Source organism: Sceloporus occidentalis, unplaced genomic scaffold (assembly GCF_023333645.1).
Source record: "Sceloporus occidentalis isolate IW3139 unplaced genomic scaffold, rSceOcc1.0.p SCAF_87, whole genome shotgun sequence".
Classification (NCBI taxonomy): Eukaryota; Metazoa; Chordata; class Lepidosauria; order Squamata; family Phrynosomatidae; genus Sceloporus; species Sceloporus occidentalis.
The window spans coordinates 2,894,318-2,909,907 of record NW_028317067.1 but is presented as its reverse complement, the minus strand read 5'-3'; the positions used below and the strand labels follow the sequence as shown (position 1 = coordinate 2,909,907).

Below are 15,590 nucleotides of genomic sequence, written 5' to 3'. Positions count from 1 at the left end.
AAACAAAAGGTAAAGGTAGGCTTTGTTCAAATGAGCTTGCAATCTACAATGGGCTGGGGGTTTATTAGGCAAGAGATAAAAGTGCCAATGTTTGTGATGGACCCGCCACAAAAACTGTAATTAAAGAAATACTGTTGCTGAACATACCTATAGACTGAGAGCAGGAGAGGGGCTGCTAGAGGTGAGGCAGATGTAGGTGGGAGAAGTAGGTAAGGTCAGTAGATGGACATCCCTGAAGAAGTGGATCTTGAGGAATTCTGAGACTACTGGAGTCAGGAGAGAGTCAGATAAGCCGGGGAAGGGTATTCCGGTGGATGGGGCCAGCTCTAGTAAACATCGATGAGAAGTAGGAATAGAAAAAAGGACAGACAAAGATCATCAGATGAGTTGACAGAATGGTAGAAGTGTATTTGGAAATAAATGAGATGTTCAAACTTTACAGGGTGCCTTACATCATAGGGAACCGTAAGCAGCTACTTAATGTTGTGCTGCCCATGGTTGTACATTGACTACTTGGCAAGTGTTTTGCAACTTGGTTGTAACAATTCAAAAACATTAATACGTCCTGTCGTTCTTGCCTGGCTTTCCACACCAATGTCTCGGGTTAGTACTGTGGAACAGAAGCTTCATATGAAATCTGCCTAAGTAGAGTCTACAGAGAGCAGGAAGGGTTGGTAACATTTAGTCCAAGGACAATCCCAGCCTGGGGACCAACAAATAGAAAGTTGTAAAAAAAAAAAAAGTAAAACATAGAGACCAAAAGGACTGAGTCAAATAGCAAACTCTTCCTAAATAATTTATGTTAGACACCCTGGTGGCTCCATATGAAATTGCAAGTAAACCACACAATAATGCTTTAGGTAGTGACCTAAAATATGAAAAACTAGGTCATCCCAGGGGGCAATTGTCCACCTGCCCCAGTGGCATATTTACCCCCAGTACTGACCTAGGCCTAATCCAGGGCACCACCAGCTGCCTCCCTCTCTGCATCACTGTCCTTTCTACTCCACTTTTAAAGGAAGCGTGGAGCAGAAGGGAATTATGGAGGACCGTGCCAACTCGGCTAGTTGGGAAGATCAGGGATCTCCTCTGAACTGGCCCACTGAGGAGTGATGTTACAGGGAGCCTGATTTTCCAAAAGGGGGACAAAGTTATGTGGCCCTAGGCCTGGGCCTAGTTGTCCTAGGCCGAATATGCCACTGCCTGAGCCCCTAGCCAACAATCCCCTTACATGGAGACAGCTCATCAATTGCAACTCTCATGGTAAGTGGGTCTGAGAGTGTTGGCATGTCTAGGACACGTCCTTTCCCACAGAGGAACAGTTAACAAAAAAGGAATTCAATAGTACAACATTGTAAATAGTACAACATTGTATCTATTATTAATGGGAGCTCAGATTGCATACATTGAATTGATTTGACTTGTGCGACTGTATGTAAAGGCAGGGAAGAGAGAAAATAAGACAAAACTCAAGTCACAAGCACATATTTACATATCGTAAACTGCAATGTGGTCCATGCAAAATGTACTCCAATGTGGGGTTAGAGAGCTCCTACTTTAATGAATAAGATGTAAAGAAATAAGTATTTATTTATTTACATAAAAAGTTCAGCAAGGTAATTTAAAGCATATGTAATCTAACATTAAAAAAACATGACAATACAAACTAGTATTATTGCCTTAAACAAGTATCAGACATTATGAGTGTGCCCTCTAGTGGTCATGAACACTACTTGCAACATTATTTGGTGACGTCAAAGAGAGAGATGTTAATAAGGGTATTTATCACCCCGCGCAGGGAAAGGCTGGCTGCCCCATGGACCAATCTAATCTAATCTGTCTATACCTCAAAAGACAGCATTTAGACCATGTCTATATCCATTCTGTGCTCTTATTCCAGGTCTCTCTTTCAGCTGTAGTGTTAAAGAGCCTCTTGACTGGGTCTGCAAATGTCTGCAATTGGCAATCCATCCAAAGAAAGTGAAGGAATTACAAGATGCCCGTCAAAAAGATACAAAAGTAACAAGTGTAGAAAAAGCAAGTGAAAAAAGTAACAAGTTACAAGAGCAATACAATAAGGATACCAATCCCTCAGCTCAAAGTATTATTAGTTGATTTATATAGTGTCAGCATTATCTTTAGTGCTGTACAATGGAATATATACTTTACTACAGTATTTACTTATTTCCATCTCTCTCTTCTAAAAGTTGCTCTGACTTCACAATGTCATCCTGACCCCAGATGGAAATAATCAAGTGGGATGCCCACCACTAGAAATGACTGCTCTCAGCCTATTAGGATATTTTATTACATGGTTACTAATCCTAATGGCCAAAAGAATGAGCTAAGCAGGACTACAGCCTTGGCTCACAGAGCCACAGTCAAGCCAAGATAAACTCACTAGCCAGATACTGGCATCCCTCAGTCTAATAGCACCTGCATGGTATTTTAACAATATGCGTGTGGGGCTAGCCCTGGAGAAATGTCAGCAGGATCACCATTCCGCATCCCCAAAAAAGGTGGGCTCTGGGTAGCTCCAGGTACATATCACCCAACTTCTACCCCTGGCGAATTGGGATACTAGGGGGGTCGGAGGTATTGTGAACATGTGCAGTAAACATCCCGATTGCGGGGGGGGGCTCGGTAAGTAAGCGTTGCTGTGCAGGCACACAGTCCTGGGGACGTGGAGTAAGCATTCTCCGGTGTCCGAGCTTAAAGAATTCCTAATTTCCAGATGAATGACACTTGCGAGCCCAAAGTTGTTTTTATTCTTTCACTTCAAACTGCGACATAGATGCGGAATGGTGTTAAGGTTTTCTTATTGTTAGATTAACATCTTAAGTGCTGTACAATTGGTGTTAAGTTTTCTTTTTTTGGCTATATGCTAACGTAAATGAACACTATAAATCATTTCATGGCAAACAATGTTGGAAATATGGAAAATACGTTTTTACATCTAATTTCCTGCATCCGATACAACTAGAAGGGACTTCACATTGAGCCCACATATTTAGCAGCCTCTGGAGATGTGGGTGGGCAATGACCGCCACAAGAGATTGATATTGGGTGGGCATTGGGACGTATGCTTTGTAAACTGAACGTGCTTCATATATTTTCTCATGTATGGCAGAGATTTGATTCTTAACTTCTGTAAAACCTCAATAATAAATGATGGACAAAAAACAACAATTTCCCATTTCCATATTGATATTGAATGTTTGGTTTTGATGTGTGAATAAAACAAATATATTAAAACAAAACAAGTATGTTTAACGATGATGGTAATACCCATTTAATGTAAGTAAGTGAAATTTGAATATTTTATTTGCTGTTTATTTAATGAGCTGTACGTCAGCTGCTATGATAGAGTTAAATGTATTATTATGTTACCCAGTCGCAGAAAAACTGCTAGAGATATAAGGCATGAAAAAATAACTTTAATAACAAAAAACCCTACCATGGTAGAGAAAAAAACTACAAGTTTTGTTGCAAAATGGAGAGAATTGTAAAATTTTTGGAGCATTTGGACACTTTTTATGCAGCTGTTTGGCCACCAATAGTAGTAAGAGGGTATATATGTTGTCAAACTTTTGGCTTTTGGGGCGGAGCTACCATGCCTCCTTTTTGGCCACGCCCCAGGGATATATCTTGTCAAACTTAATTTGACAGGTGCCCCGCCCCTTTGGTGGATACCCACCATCCTATTTTCAACACGCCCAATGCGCAGATTGGATGCGCAGTAGATATTGCTAACCACACCCCTTTGATCTTGAATAACCACGCCTTTTTTTATATGTGCTTGATTTCATCAAATTTCCAATTTTAAACCTAATTAATAAATGAATTATAATGAATTAAACGCACGCCATGTACCAATATACGCTTATAAACCTGTTTAATACATTTAATAACCCTTTTTGACACGTATCTGCTCTCGTTCACTGTACCAATCAATGTTTATATTAGGTATTTTGTATGTTAATTGCTTCTGTGCGATTGGTGTGCACATTAGGATTGGGGGGGTGTTCGGGACAAGTCTGGACATGTCTTCAGAAATAGTAGATGTGTCTGGACGTGTTTATAACTGAAAGAGTAGCGGGGTAATGCTGTGACAAAAAAAAATAATCCTAGAAGTAATTCTAGAAATAAAATATTTGTTCAATAAAGTCAATTGTTTAAAAAAAAACAAAAAAAACAAATAGTCTCTGTTTGAAGTATTTCCTACAAGCGATGATGGGCATACCTGGTGTCACGTTCTGCCCTGGCTGCGGAGCTGCATATCTGTCTTGTTTCAGTTTCCCTGTTTTGCTTTAATCCATTCCTGGATTTCCTTTTGCTCTGTTCTGATCTTCCATTCCTTGCTTCTGCTTCAGCTCTTTGCTTCAGCTCTGTTTCCTTTATAAGGTGTGCCCCACCTGTGTGTTCTGTTTGTCTCAGTCTGCAGTCTAAAGGTATGTCTCAGTGCTATGTGTTTGGATTTCATGTTTGGGGTGTTTCATATCTTTGTTTGCAGGGATTAGCGTTAGGACCCACTGTCATTGGAGTACTTTGGCGTAGTGGTGGGCTAAGCATACTATGGCCATATCATGTGACGGAATCGAAAATTGTTATCAACCAGTCTTAGGCTAGTTCCTGTATTCATGTTTGTTTGTATCTTATGTACCTTTGCCCTTCTTCCTTGTATCATCTGAGGATTCCGGTTCCTCTCTCCTCTCCCCATGTCCTAGTTAATAATGCCTATCCTTGCTTAAAGGAGAAGCGTCCGAGGATTCCGGCTCCTCACTCCTTCCCCTGTGTTCCTTGCCTTGTTCCCTGTCCTTTGTTGTGCCCTGTATCATGTATATCTTGTCTAGCAATGTTTATTCCTTGTCTGGTTCACTGTAGTTCCCTGTATCATGCATATCTTGAGAAACGTGAAAAAAACCTAAAATCACGTGTTGTGTGTTAAAGTGAATGAATAATAAAGGTGAAGACAAATATTATATCCCAAATAGGACCGCAGCTACCCACAAAAAAACACACTTCCTCAAAGTGTAGAAATACAGGCAGACAAAAAAGTATGGGGCGCAGATACGTATAAGGGAAAAAAACAGCTAAAGTAAATATAATAATATCTTTAATAATCAATGTGTGGATATAAAACAAAATAAAAGAGTGCAATATTTGGGTAAAGAGTCAATTTGACCAACAAAATGCACTTACATTTAGTCCATGCACCCAAAGTGCATAATGCGTGTGTATGGAAAAAAACCACCGATTGTGGAATATAAACAAAGTTCAAATGAGTCCTTCCAGATCCTTCGAAACGCGTTTCGCCGACTTGGCTTCTTCAGTAGAAGTGTACTCAGTCCGGTAAGTTTCATTTTAATATATCAAACATAAATAGCACTTTTTATACATTTCCATAGGCTTATATTATATTATATTTAAGGAGTTACTTCCTTTATTGATTTTATATAAATAATTATTTATTTCCAAAATATATCCTACAATTTTGAATAAAATATAATAGCACTTATAACTGTTTATAATTTCTATATAATCTCTACACTTTACATTATATTATTCCATTTTATTATTTTGTATATTTACGAATATTAACTTTTTCATATTAAGAACAATAGAATTAATTTCTATAAATATCCACATTATATTTCATGTATAGTATTTTGTATGTGATATTAAACATACAATCACTATTTTCTATACAAGGAGATGGAGTATATTTCATCTACACAAACACAAAACTGACAAATTTCAGATATTTTTTTTCTCCACTAATTCACTTTTTTTCACATCAAATAGTTATATATCACATTCGATTATATTTTCACAATTATATATGAATCAATCAACGAACTTATAATTTTTTAAATCACTGTCACATTCTTATATAATACTACTCTACATAAAAACAACGATCTAAAATATATATAGATATAGATAATGCACTCTGGTGGATTTGTCCTCTTCTGTACTCTTTTTAGTCTTCTTCCCGTTCACCTTTTCGTCTTCAGGTATGGAGGTTAAATACATCTTTACTTACCTGTCCGATTACTCCTAACCACATGTTTTTTATCCCCATATACTGGGAGGATCGTGTCACGATCTCCCTAAACACAAGCTGAATCGTTTTTTTCAACACATCTTTATTAAATCGTATACGGAAGCCTAGAGACACACGAAACGCGGCAGTGTTGAAAGAGGAGAAAACGGACAGTACACGATGACGCACACGCGACAAAGCGCGATGACGCATACAAAGAGGAGAAACGGACAGTGCGCGATGACGCACACGATACGCGACGATCACACATATGATACGCGACGAAACTACCGGACGAAAGACGGACGGTGCGGGATGACGTACACACGGAAACAATCATAAAAACAGCACAGAAACAGAACAAAATCACTTACCGGACTGAGTACACTTCTACTGAAGAAGCCAAGTCGGCGAAACGCGTTTCGAAGGATCTGGAAGGACTCATTTGAACTTTGTTTATATTCCACAATCGGTGGTTTTTTTCCATACACACGCATTATGCACTTTGGGTGCATGGACTAAATGTAAGTGCATTTTGTTGGTCAAATTGACTCTTTACCCAAATATTGCACTCTTTTATTTTGTTTTATATCCACACATTGATTATTAAAGATATTATTATATTTACTTTAGCTGTTTTTTTCCCTTATACGTATCTGCGCCCCATACTTCTTTTTTGTCTGCCTGTATTTCTACACTTTGAGGAAGAGTGTTTTTTTGTGGGTAGCTGCGGTCCTATTTGGGATATAATATTTGTCTTCACCTTTATTATTCATTCACTTTAACACACAACACGTGATTTTAGGTTTTTTTCACGTTTCTTTAAATCATTTATAGCCCTGTATGTTCTGCTTTTCTAAAACAAAAATATCCAGACCCTTTTTGAAGGCGTTTATTTTATTTGACAGCACCAGCTCTCTTGTGAGAAAAGAACTCGACCACAGACCAATGGTAGAAGGTTGTCTGGTCTGATGAATCACATTTTCTTTTACATCACGTGGATGGCCGGGTGCGTCGCTTACCTGGAGGACACGCGGCACCAGGATGCATCCATGGAGACCCCACCTCGCAAGTTACAGGACTTAAAGGACCTGCCGCTAATGTCTTGGTGCCAGATACCACAGCACACCTTCAGAGTGTCTAGTGGAGTCCATGCCTCAACGTGTCAGGGCTGTTTTGGTGACAAAAGGGGGACCTACACAATATTGGGCAGGTGGTCATAAAGTTATGGCTGATCGCTGTAGAGATGATGAGATATTACTTTAGGAAGCATTAAAATAGAGGGGAATGATTGTGGTGCAATATGGGGTGATAATGGTAGGGGATTGAAATGAGGATGGGGAGAAATATGATGATGGGGTGAATCATTGTGGTTGAGTATTGAAATTAAATAGGATGTTGGGGGTATGATGATGGTCAAGAGCAGTTCTCCAATAACACATACATACAGCCACTCTGTAAACATACATACATATGCACATACCCACTAACACTTTACACATACATGCATACACACACTCTTACAACATACACATACAATTACACACAGCGAAAGTAACATCATACACTTACATATACACAACAGCCTAACATCAAGCAATTACACATTTAAACACACACACCCTTCAACTTATACACTTTAGCACCATGCACTTACACAAATAAACATACATGCACACACACTTTAACACCATACACTTAAGTGTACATATACACACAATCTAAAACCATATATATTTACATACACACACAGCCCCTCTAACAATATACACATATATATGCATACACACAGTGACTGTCTCTGATGCTAAGGCATTTGATACGGTTCCGCATAAAAGGCTTCTCTACAAATTAACAGAAATAGGCTTGGGGGCAAATGTCTGTATGTGGATCAGAAATTGACTAAAAGATAGAATGCAGAGGGTTGTTGTGAATGGATGTTTCTCAGCCCTGAGTGCCTCAGGGGTCTGTCCTCGGCCCTCTTCTTTTTAATTTATTTATAAATGATCTCCCAGGCTACATTGAGAGCCATGTCACAGTTTTTGCTGATGACACAAAATTAGGCCGGGTAATTCAGACTAATCTGGATGTTTCTTCTTTGCAGGAAGATTTAGACAGAGTTGGGGACTGGGCGTGCAAGTGGCAGATGCAAAGTTATGCATTATGGTAAAAATAATAAAAATGCAACCTATTCTTTAAATGGAATATCCTTGGGGGAAACTACCAATGAGAAGGATTTAAGAATAACGGTTGACAACAGACTTGACAACAGTGCGCAACGCCAGCAAGCAGCTGCGAGGGCCAATACGGTTTTGGCATGCATAAAAAGAGGTATCGATTCGCGGGAGGAGAATATCATATTGCCTCTTTCAAGGTCATTGGTAAGACCTCACCTTGAATACGCGGTACAATTCTGGGCACCGGTCCTTAAAAAGGACATTATGGAATTAGAAAAAGTGCAAAGGAGGGCTACGAAATTAATAAAGGGATTGGAAGATACTAGGTATGAAGAGAGACTAAAAAAGTTAAAATTATATACGCTAGAAAAATGGCGTCTCAGAGGGGATATGATAACATTATATAAATATATGCAGGGCCAATATAAAGAGCTCTTCAGTGACCTGTTCATTAACAGAAATATACAAAGAACAAGAGGTCCCCCTCTGAGACTGGAAGAGCGCAGGTTTCATAGACGACAAAGCAAGGGATTCTTTACAGTGAGAACAATAAAGGTATGGAATTCACTTCCAAGGGAGGTGGTTTTATCCAATACATGAGATGCCTTCAAATGGGGCCTCAATATTTTCTTAGAAAGGCACGATATACAGGGATATCAATAGAATAACATTAATATTTTAGAGCTTCTTGATTCAAGGAGAAATCCGATTGCCTCTTGGAGTCAAGAAGGAATTTTTTTCCCCTGATGGCAGAATTCGATGTAGCTTAATTATTTTTTTTTGCCTTCTTTTGGATCAAGAATAGGAAGGTTAGGTTAGGTTAGGTAGAAGGGTTGAACTTGATGGACTTAGGTCTTTTTTCAACCTTATGAACTATGTAACTATATGTAACTATATGTAACTATGATAACCCACACAGCTCACACAACCCCCTCTCTCAGCTTTCGGCTGACGTTTATTTGCAATGTTTATTACCTACTGTAAAAGTAATTTCTCTGTTTTATATAACTTTGTTTTAAGTAATTTATTTAAATAAATTTGGAAACCGTTAATTTGATACTTAAGATATATATATTTTTGCATTACACAAACTATTACTAGAACTAGAATATATTCCATGTATCAGACATGCTTGGTTATTTATGTAGCAACATAAGCCTGAGAATTAAGTTCTCTCCTTTTGAGAGTCCCGGTAGTAATCAAGCTCAGGCATAGTATTTTTACTCGCAAACCATAAAACTAAAATGTGCCCAATAATTATTTAATCGGAACAACATTCATCAGGTTTACATGTTTAAATTACATACACAGCAACATAATTACAATCTTCATCAACATGTCATATTTAGCTTTAATTACATGGTAATATAGTTAGAATACAGTTATTGTAAATTCATATTGGCAAACAAGAATGATATTTCTTGAAAATAAAAGAACAATTGATGTTAAAAACAATGATAAGATTTGAAAACATATTTAGCACATTTGGTACATACATATCTGTTTACATATTAATATGATCACACCATGTTGTTTTCATTCCATCGCACATATTTCTATTTGATGTAGATGGTAGGGGCAGCTTAATCTCAATTTGCCAGCCGCCACCAGCTACTGAACCATATTTTCCCTATTAATGAGGGATGCATAAAAATGCATACTTTGGGGCTTCCTGACGCCCCTTGCTGCGTAGAGCGCTTCTGTGCGAAACATTCTGCAGAGCCATCGCAATGACACATCAGCATGTGCTGACTGCCCCAAGAGCAGGAAGAGGGTACAACTACACTAACGTGATGGGGCTAACTATGAATAGACTGGGGAGTCTTGGTAGGATGTGGGTAAAAAGTGGGCCAAACATCACTTCTCTTTCCTAAACATTAAAGAATGCGCAGGAGGTCCGGTAATCAGCTGTGATTTCGGGAAGCCTTTGGGCGTAATCCTGTTGCTAAATAGGCACAATAAACTGTTTTGCAAGTTAGTATGCCCAAGGCAAATAGGGGATTTCACTTACGCCTGCAAAGTAGACATTTTATATAGGCCCCTTTGAACAATAAATATTATCACTTGATACTAAGTTGCTAGACTCTTCAGCGGTGGCAACACAAGTTGTCCACATCTCTAAAAGGCAATGGAACTCAGGTTTCCCCCCTGACCACTAAAGAGGACAGGATTCTTTCTGCTACATCTTATATCTAGAGTATTGTTATAGTGTGTGTTTTCATTAAAACTATTCCTATTTATTATAGGATTGTAACCAGTCCTTCTAGAATCACTTAGAAGAGAGGCCAAGCATGGGACATGCAGAAATGGATCTATTCCAAAGTTGTTTCCATTTATTAACGCCTAGTGACATACATAGGCCTGATTTCACTCCACCTCTTAAAAGAGTAAGAGGTTTTCTCAATCACCTGTTTTGCTTTGGACATGAAGATCATAATGAGCATCTGTACATCACCTTCAGCATGATGAGAATCAATTGGCTCCTTCCCGACAGACCGTCTATAAAGTTCTGAAAGAGCGTATAACCCTCTCCCCTGTGTAGGAGCACCGTTCTCCAGGGTATCCAGCAGCTGGAACACATGCACAGTGTCCAGGCAGAGCAATGAGCTAGAAAAATCATTTCCTTGTTGCCTCAGCTCTGTCTTCAGAAGTGGAAAGTCAAATTTAAAGCCATTGTGTGCTACGAGGCAGACTGGCTTAGCTTGGCGATCCAAGAATTCCTTTATGAGAACAATGAGGCCCGAGTTGAAGTTTTGCTTCTCGTTATCAACCAGATTTTTATTATTGAGGCCTGTGATTTCAGAAGCATATCTGTTGATGGTCTTCTCTGGATCAACACATAGGCAGAGCTTGTCAAGGACCCGGGGAAGTTGCATCTCTCCAAATTCATTGGTAACCGGGTTCTGCAGAGAGGAGATATGAGCAGCTACCAAGCAGATCTCAGTGATCTTCGGAAGATATTTATTTAGTCCTGTGGCCTCCAGGTCCAGGAACACAAATGTTTTTACAGAACTTAACATGCTGAAAGCCTGTAGTATGAAAAGAGAATGATAAAAAGATGTCAGGATTGATCAACCTTTCCTGTTCCTTGAAGGAGCATTGCTAGGATATCAGGGAGCCCTGTTCTCCCTAAGATGTAACAAGAGATACATTTCAAATAACATAGCTCTTTGATTGCTCATATCATCCATCAACGTTTCAGGAATCTTACCGAGATCATGGTAACACGTCTTGCGTATTTTGGAAAAGAGCTTTGTATCTAAAATCCTTATACGTTGTCTAAAACAACTGATCCCAAAACACTACCTAAACATCTGGGACTGGAATTAAAAAGACATGCATGAGTCTTCACTCTCTAGTGTATATGTACATGTATTTATGTATATGCATGTTTATTGGCACATACACAAAATGTTTCAGACAACCCTTAGAGCCATTATTGTTTGCGTGTGTGTATATATATCTTATACCTGAAATGCTTCATTAGGGATGGGCAGCACGGTGTAAGTCATCAGAGAGAAACGAAACTACTTTGCACAATAGAGATATTATACCACTTCAATGTTTATTTTTCCAGAAAAGGTTGTCCGTAGGTTAATTTCTTTCTGTTCATCACAGTGACACAACATACATAGCTGGTAACCATTATGGGTTTATAATTACATCCCCCATCCCTTGTAATCCATACGCCTTCTGTCTTAACCTATGTTAATGTCATTGTTCATTTTGTCAGTTTTTAGGTTATTGTTAATCTTAACCATCCTTTATTGTCATCTTTTTGGATGGATTAAACTGTAATTTAATTCAGTTTTTTGGGGCTAGTTAGATGCCAGGCTGCCCTCATTAGTTTCCAAGGCTTGCACTGTCAATAAAGGTGTTATTACACAATATGTAGTTTATTCACTGTTGTATAATCATATATATTCACAATACCGGTAAACAGATCTGTATTTGTTTAAAATACTTTTCCAGATTAATTTTCTTTAAAAGCGATGCACCACAAAATGATATGTTTTTATACACCAGCATTTAACCTTTTTAAACAAATATTTCTTAATTTTCTGATATACGGTAAATATAACAATATGATAATTAAGCATGTGACAAAAAGTGTTGGTATTCCATGCTTGTTTAGAACTATGTCCTGAAAATATTTTATAGGGTAAGGGTAATGTTTACCCCATTTAATATTTAATTTTATACCAAAGTAGACATTCCACAGAAAAATAGAATTGCGTCTATTATTATATATACATATACCTTAGAATATTTAACATTTGCATTTTTAATGCTAACATAGAAACAAACAATTTGATAAAAAAACATTCGGCCATCTAGTCTGCCCATTTTTCCTAATGTAAAGACCAAAACTTTTCCGATGCACTTATAAATTCCTTCACTGTATTTGCCTCCACCACTTCTGAGGGGAGGCTGATGTTCCATTTATCTACCACTACCTCTTTGTAACATAAAACATCCGTACTGTTACAAGCCTCTGTGTTCTGACATTTCTCCTCTATTGAAACAAACTTCCCTCCTGTACTTTTTAAGTATCTAATTATGTAAATCTCATAATCTTGGGACTATTCCTAGAAACATAGGACAGTAGGCAGGCACAGACACACTCCTACTAGCCTTTTCATTACAAAAGAAAACAAAAACTATGAGAATATCCAGATTGCAATATTACAATATAATTGTAAATACTTAAACAATTCTCACCTCCTACAAAGCGATGTAACAGGGTTGAAGTAGATGCTGCCAGCTGGGCTTATTCCTGCGATTTATAGCAACGCGACACTGATCCACCCACACAGCGTTGTTATAAGGTTGAGCTTTTTATGGTAAACACTTTCATAGTTTCTTTTTGAATAATCCAGGAAATACTTCCTGGTTTGATACATGCAGTACATTTCCTCTGTAACATTAACAGTTAGAAATGTCCCGGTAAATACACTATATGGCCAAAAGTATTGGGACACCCCTCTTAATTATTGAGCTTTGGTGTTTCAGCCGCATGTATACATCAAGCACATAGGCAGCCATCTCCATAGACAAACAATGGCAGTAGAATGGGCCGTAATGAAGAGCTCAGTGTCATAGGATGTCGCCTCTTGTTTGTAAAATATCTGCCCTGTGTGACGCAATACCCCTTCACTTTGGTACTCCGTCCGGGAATCTTCACTCACACACAGTCTACCAGGCTGCAGAGACGGCTCAGACACGAGGAGGGTAAAATAAAAGGCTGGGCCTGGTTTATTTTATCAGCACAGGCATTACAGAAAATAAATAATCCAAACCTAAAGGCCTCGCTCTTGTGAGCACTAACTAATACAAGGTACTTTCTCTCTCTCGTGAGTATTAGGTGAGTAACCGTGAATCACCGGACTGGATTCCCACTCCGGCTGCTCATAAACTGTGGAGTGGAGCACTGGCCCGCCCTACTCTCCAAATGCTTCACCCCAGGGACCCAAAATACACAAATAACAGACATTCTATAATTCCATTATTAACAATACATCTCCCTGGGGCTAGTAGAAACTATTGTGGGTAACCACCCTGCATAATATAAGGGGATATGTACACTCCCTCCATTATCATCCCCTGCTTTCTGTCACACCTGCTAGATTTGCCCCGATCCACTGTAAGTGCTATTATTGAAGAATCGCAATGAGCGGCCACAGAGTGTTGAAGCCCACAGTGCGAAATAAATCACTTGTCATCCATGTCATCTCTTGCTACAGAGATCCAAACTGCCTCTGGTAACAACATCAGCACAAACACTGTGTGTCAGGAGATTCATGAAATGGGTTTCCATGGAAGAGCAGCTACACACAAGCCAAACATCACTATGCACAGTGCTAAGCGGCGGCTGGAGTGGTGTAAAGTCCACCACCACTGGACTCTGGAGGAGTGGAACATGTTATTTGGAGCAATGAATCACGCTTCACTATCTGGATTTCTGATGGACAAATCTGATTTTGGAGGCTACTAGGAGAATGCTACCTATCAGAATGCATAGTGCCTACTCTGAAGTCTAGTGGAGAAGACATAATGGTATGGGGCTTTTTTTTCATGGTTTGGGCCAGATAATTGAATTTTGTGGCACCAATTTGTGGTTTGTGTATTGCAACGGGACTGCGCCCTGGTACATAAAGTTGTAGCTCCTTAAATACATAATTTGATGAGTTTGGTGTGGAGGAACTTGACTGTCTCACACAGAGCCTTGACCTCAAACGTTCTGTAAATGGAAGATAAGCTTCCAAAAAAGGTTCTTGATTATATTGTATGGATATATATATGGATTTCATCGTGTCTACTTATCCACTGAACTGAAGAAGCTGGACATTTTCAGCTAATAAAATTATAGTCAAAAAGCGACCTAAACTCTAGATCCTCTGTGGATAGATGTGGAATGGCAAAAGTAGAAAAGCTTCCATTTCGTGGTCCAATTCCTTGTTATTAGAGTCCGTGTTTAACCTAATGACAAGGCAGCCTATATATGACCTCTATGTCACTGAAGTCCAGCTTTGCTGCCCCAGAATCACTTTTATTCCTAACCCCGAATAAATCATAAACGTGGCAACAGATAAGATGCTCCTGAGTTGGAGTAACAGGAGTCAAGTTTTCAAAAATAGCGTTTACCAAAAAGCCCTTTTCTTATGTACCTGCGTACGGCAGTTTGTATAGAAATGCGTTCTTTGTTCTGTGTATGTATGGTTATACCATGAGTATTGAAAGTCTAGTGAACGGGCATTTGGAAACACTTGGGGCCCCTGAGCAAAGTTTGCATGAGGGCCCAGTAATCTTTGTAATCCTATCAGACCAGGATGTATTCAGCTAGATGCCATGAGGTAGACTTTCAATGGGAGCGCTTTCCTGCCACTGATTGGCTGCTTGAAGCAGGAAAGTATTCCCATCGATTTCAAGACGTTAGGAAAGACAGTATTATTGCAAATGTGAATGATTTTTAGCAAGCTGGTTTTACACACTTAGATGTACATATAATGAGTTTCAAAAAATGTTCATGTTTGGTTTCACATGGACTTTTGCTCCTATAATGCTAATAATTTCGATAACAAAGTATATATTTTAAGTGTCGTACTTACCGTGATGGTGTGGCAGGGGGCATCGTCACATATACCTGTACTGAACCCTGTCACTTTAAGGTTACTATACAGAAAGCTATAAATTCACTGAGGGTTACTTATAGAACAAAACAAAACTGATGCTTTTTGTTGACCAAAGGCTACCGAGATAAGTGCCTAAAAAGTTAGAAAAGTAGAGAATAAAGAGGCAACATTAAGTTTTAATATAACTAGAGGTTGTACACAGACAGCGAAACCCCAGGAAATTCACTTAAGAAC

The 15,590-nt window shown here is 38.8% G+C and overlaps 1 protein-coding gene across 1 annotated transcript; it reads right to left on the bottom strand.

Moving 5' to 3' along the window:
• Positions 1-10,559: 10,559 nt before the first annotated feature.
• Positions 10,560-11,243, bottom strand: TREX2 (three prime repair exonuclease 2). Its single transcript, XM_089496058.1, has one exon. It carries the CDS (start codon positions 11,241-11,243, stop codon positions 10,560-10,562), a length of 684 nt encoding a protein of 227 aa, XP_089352184.1.
• Between the last annotated feature and the right edge of the window lie 4,347 nt (positions 11,244-15,590).

Bases quoted from the DNA above. Each gene is read 5' to 3' on its own strand.
- TREX2 (XM_089496058.1), bottom strand. From the start codon at position 11,243: ATGTTAAGTTCTGTAAAAACATTTGTGTTCCTGGACCTGGAGGCCACA.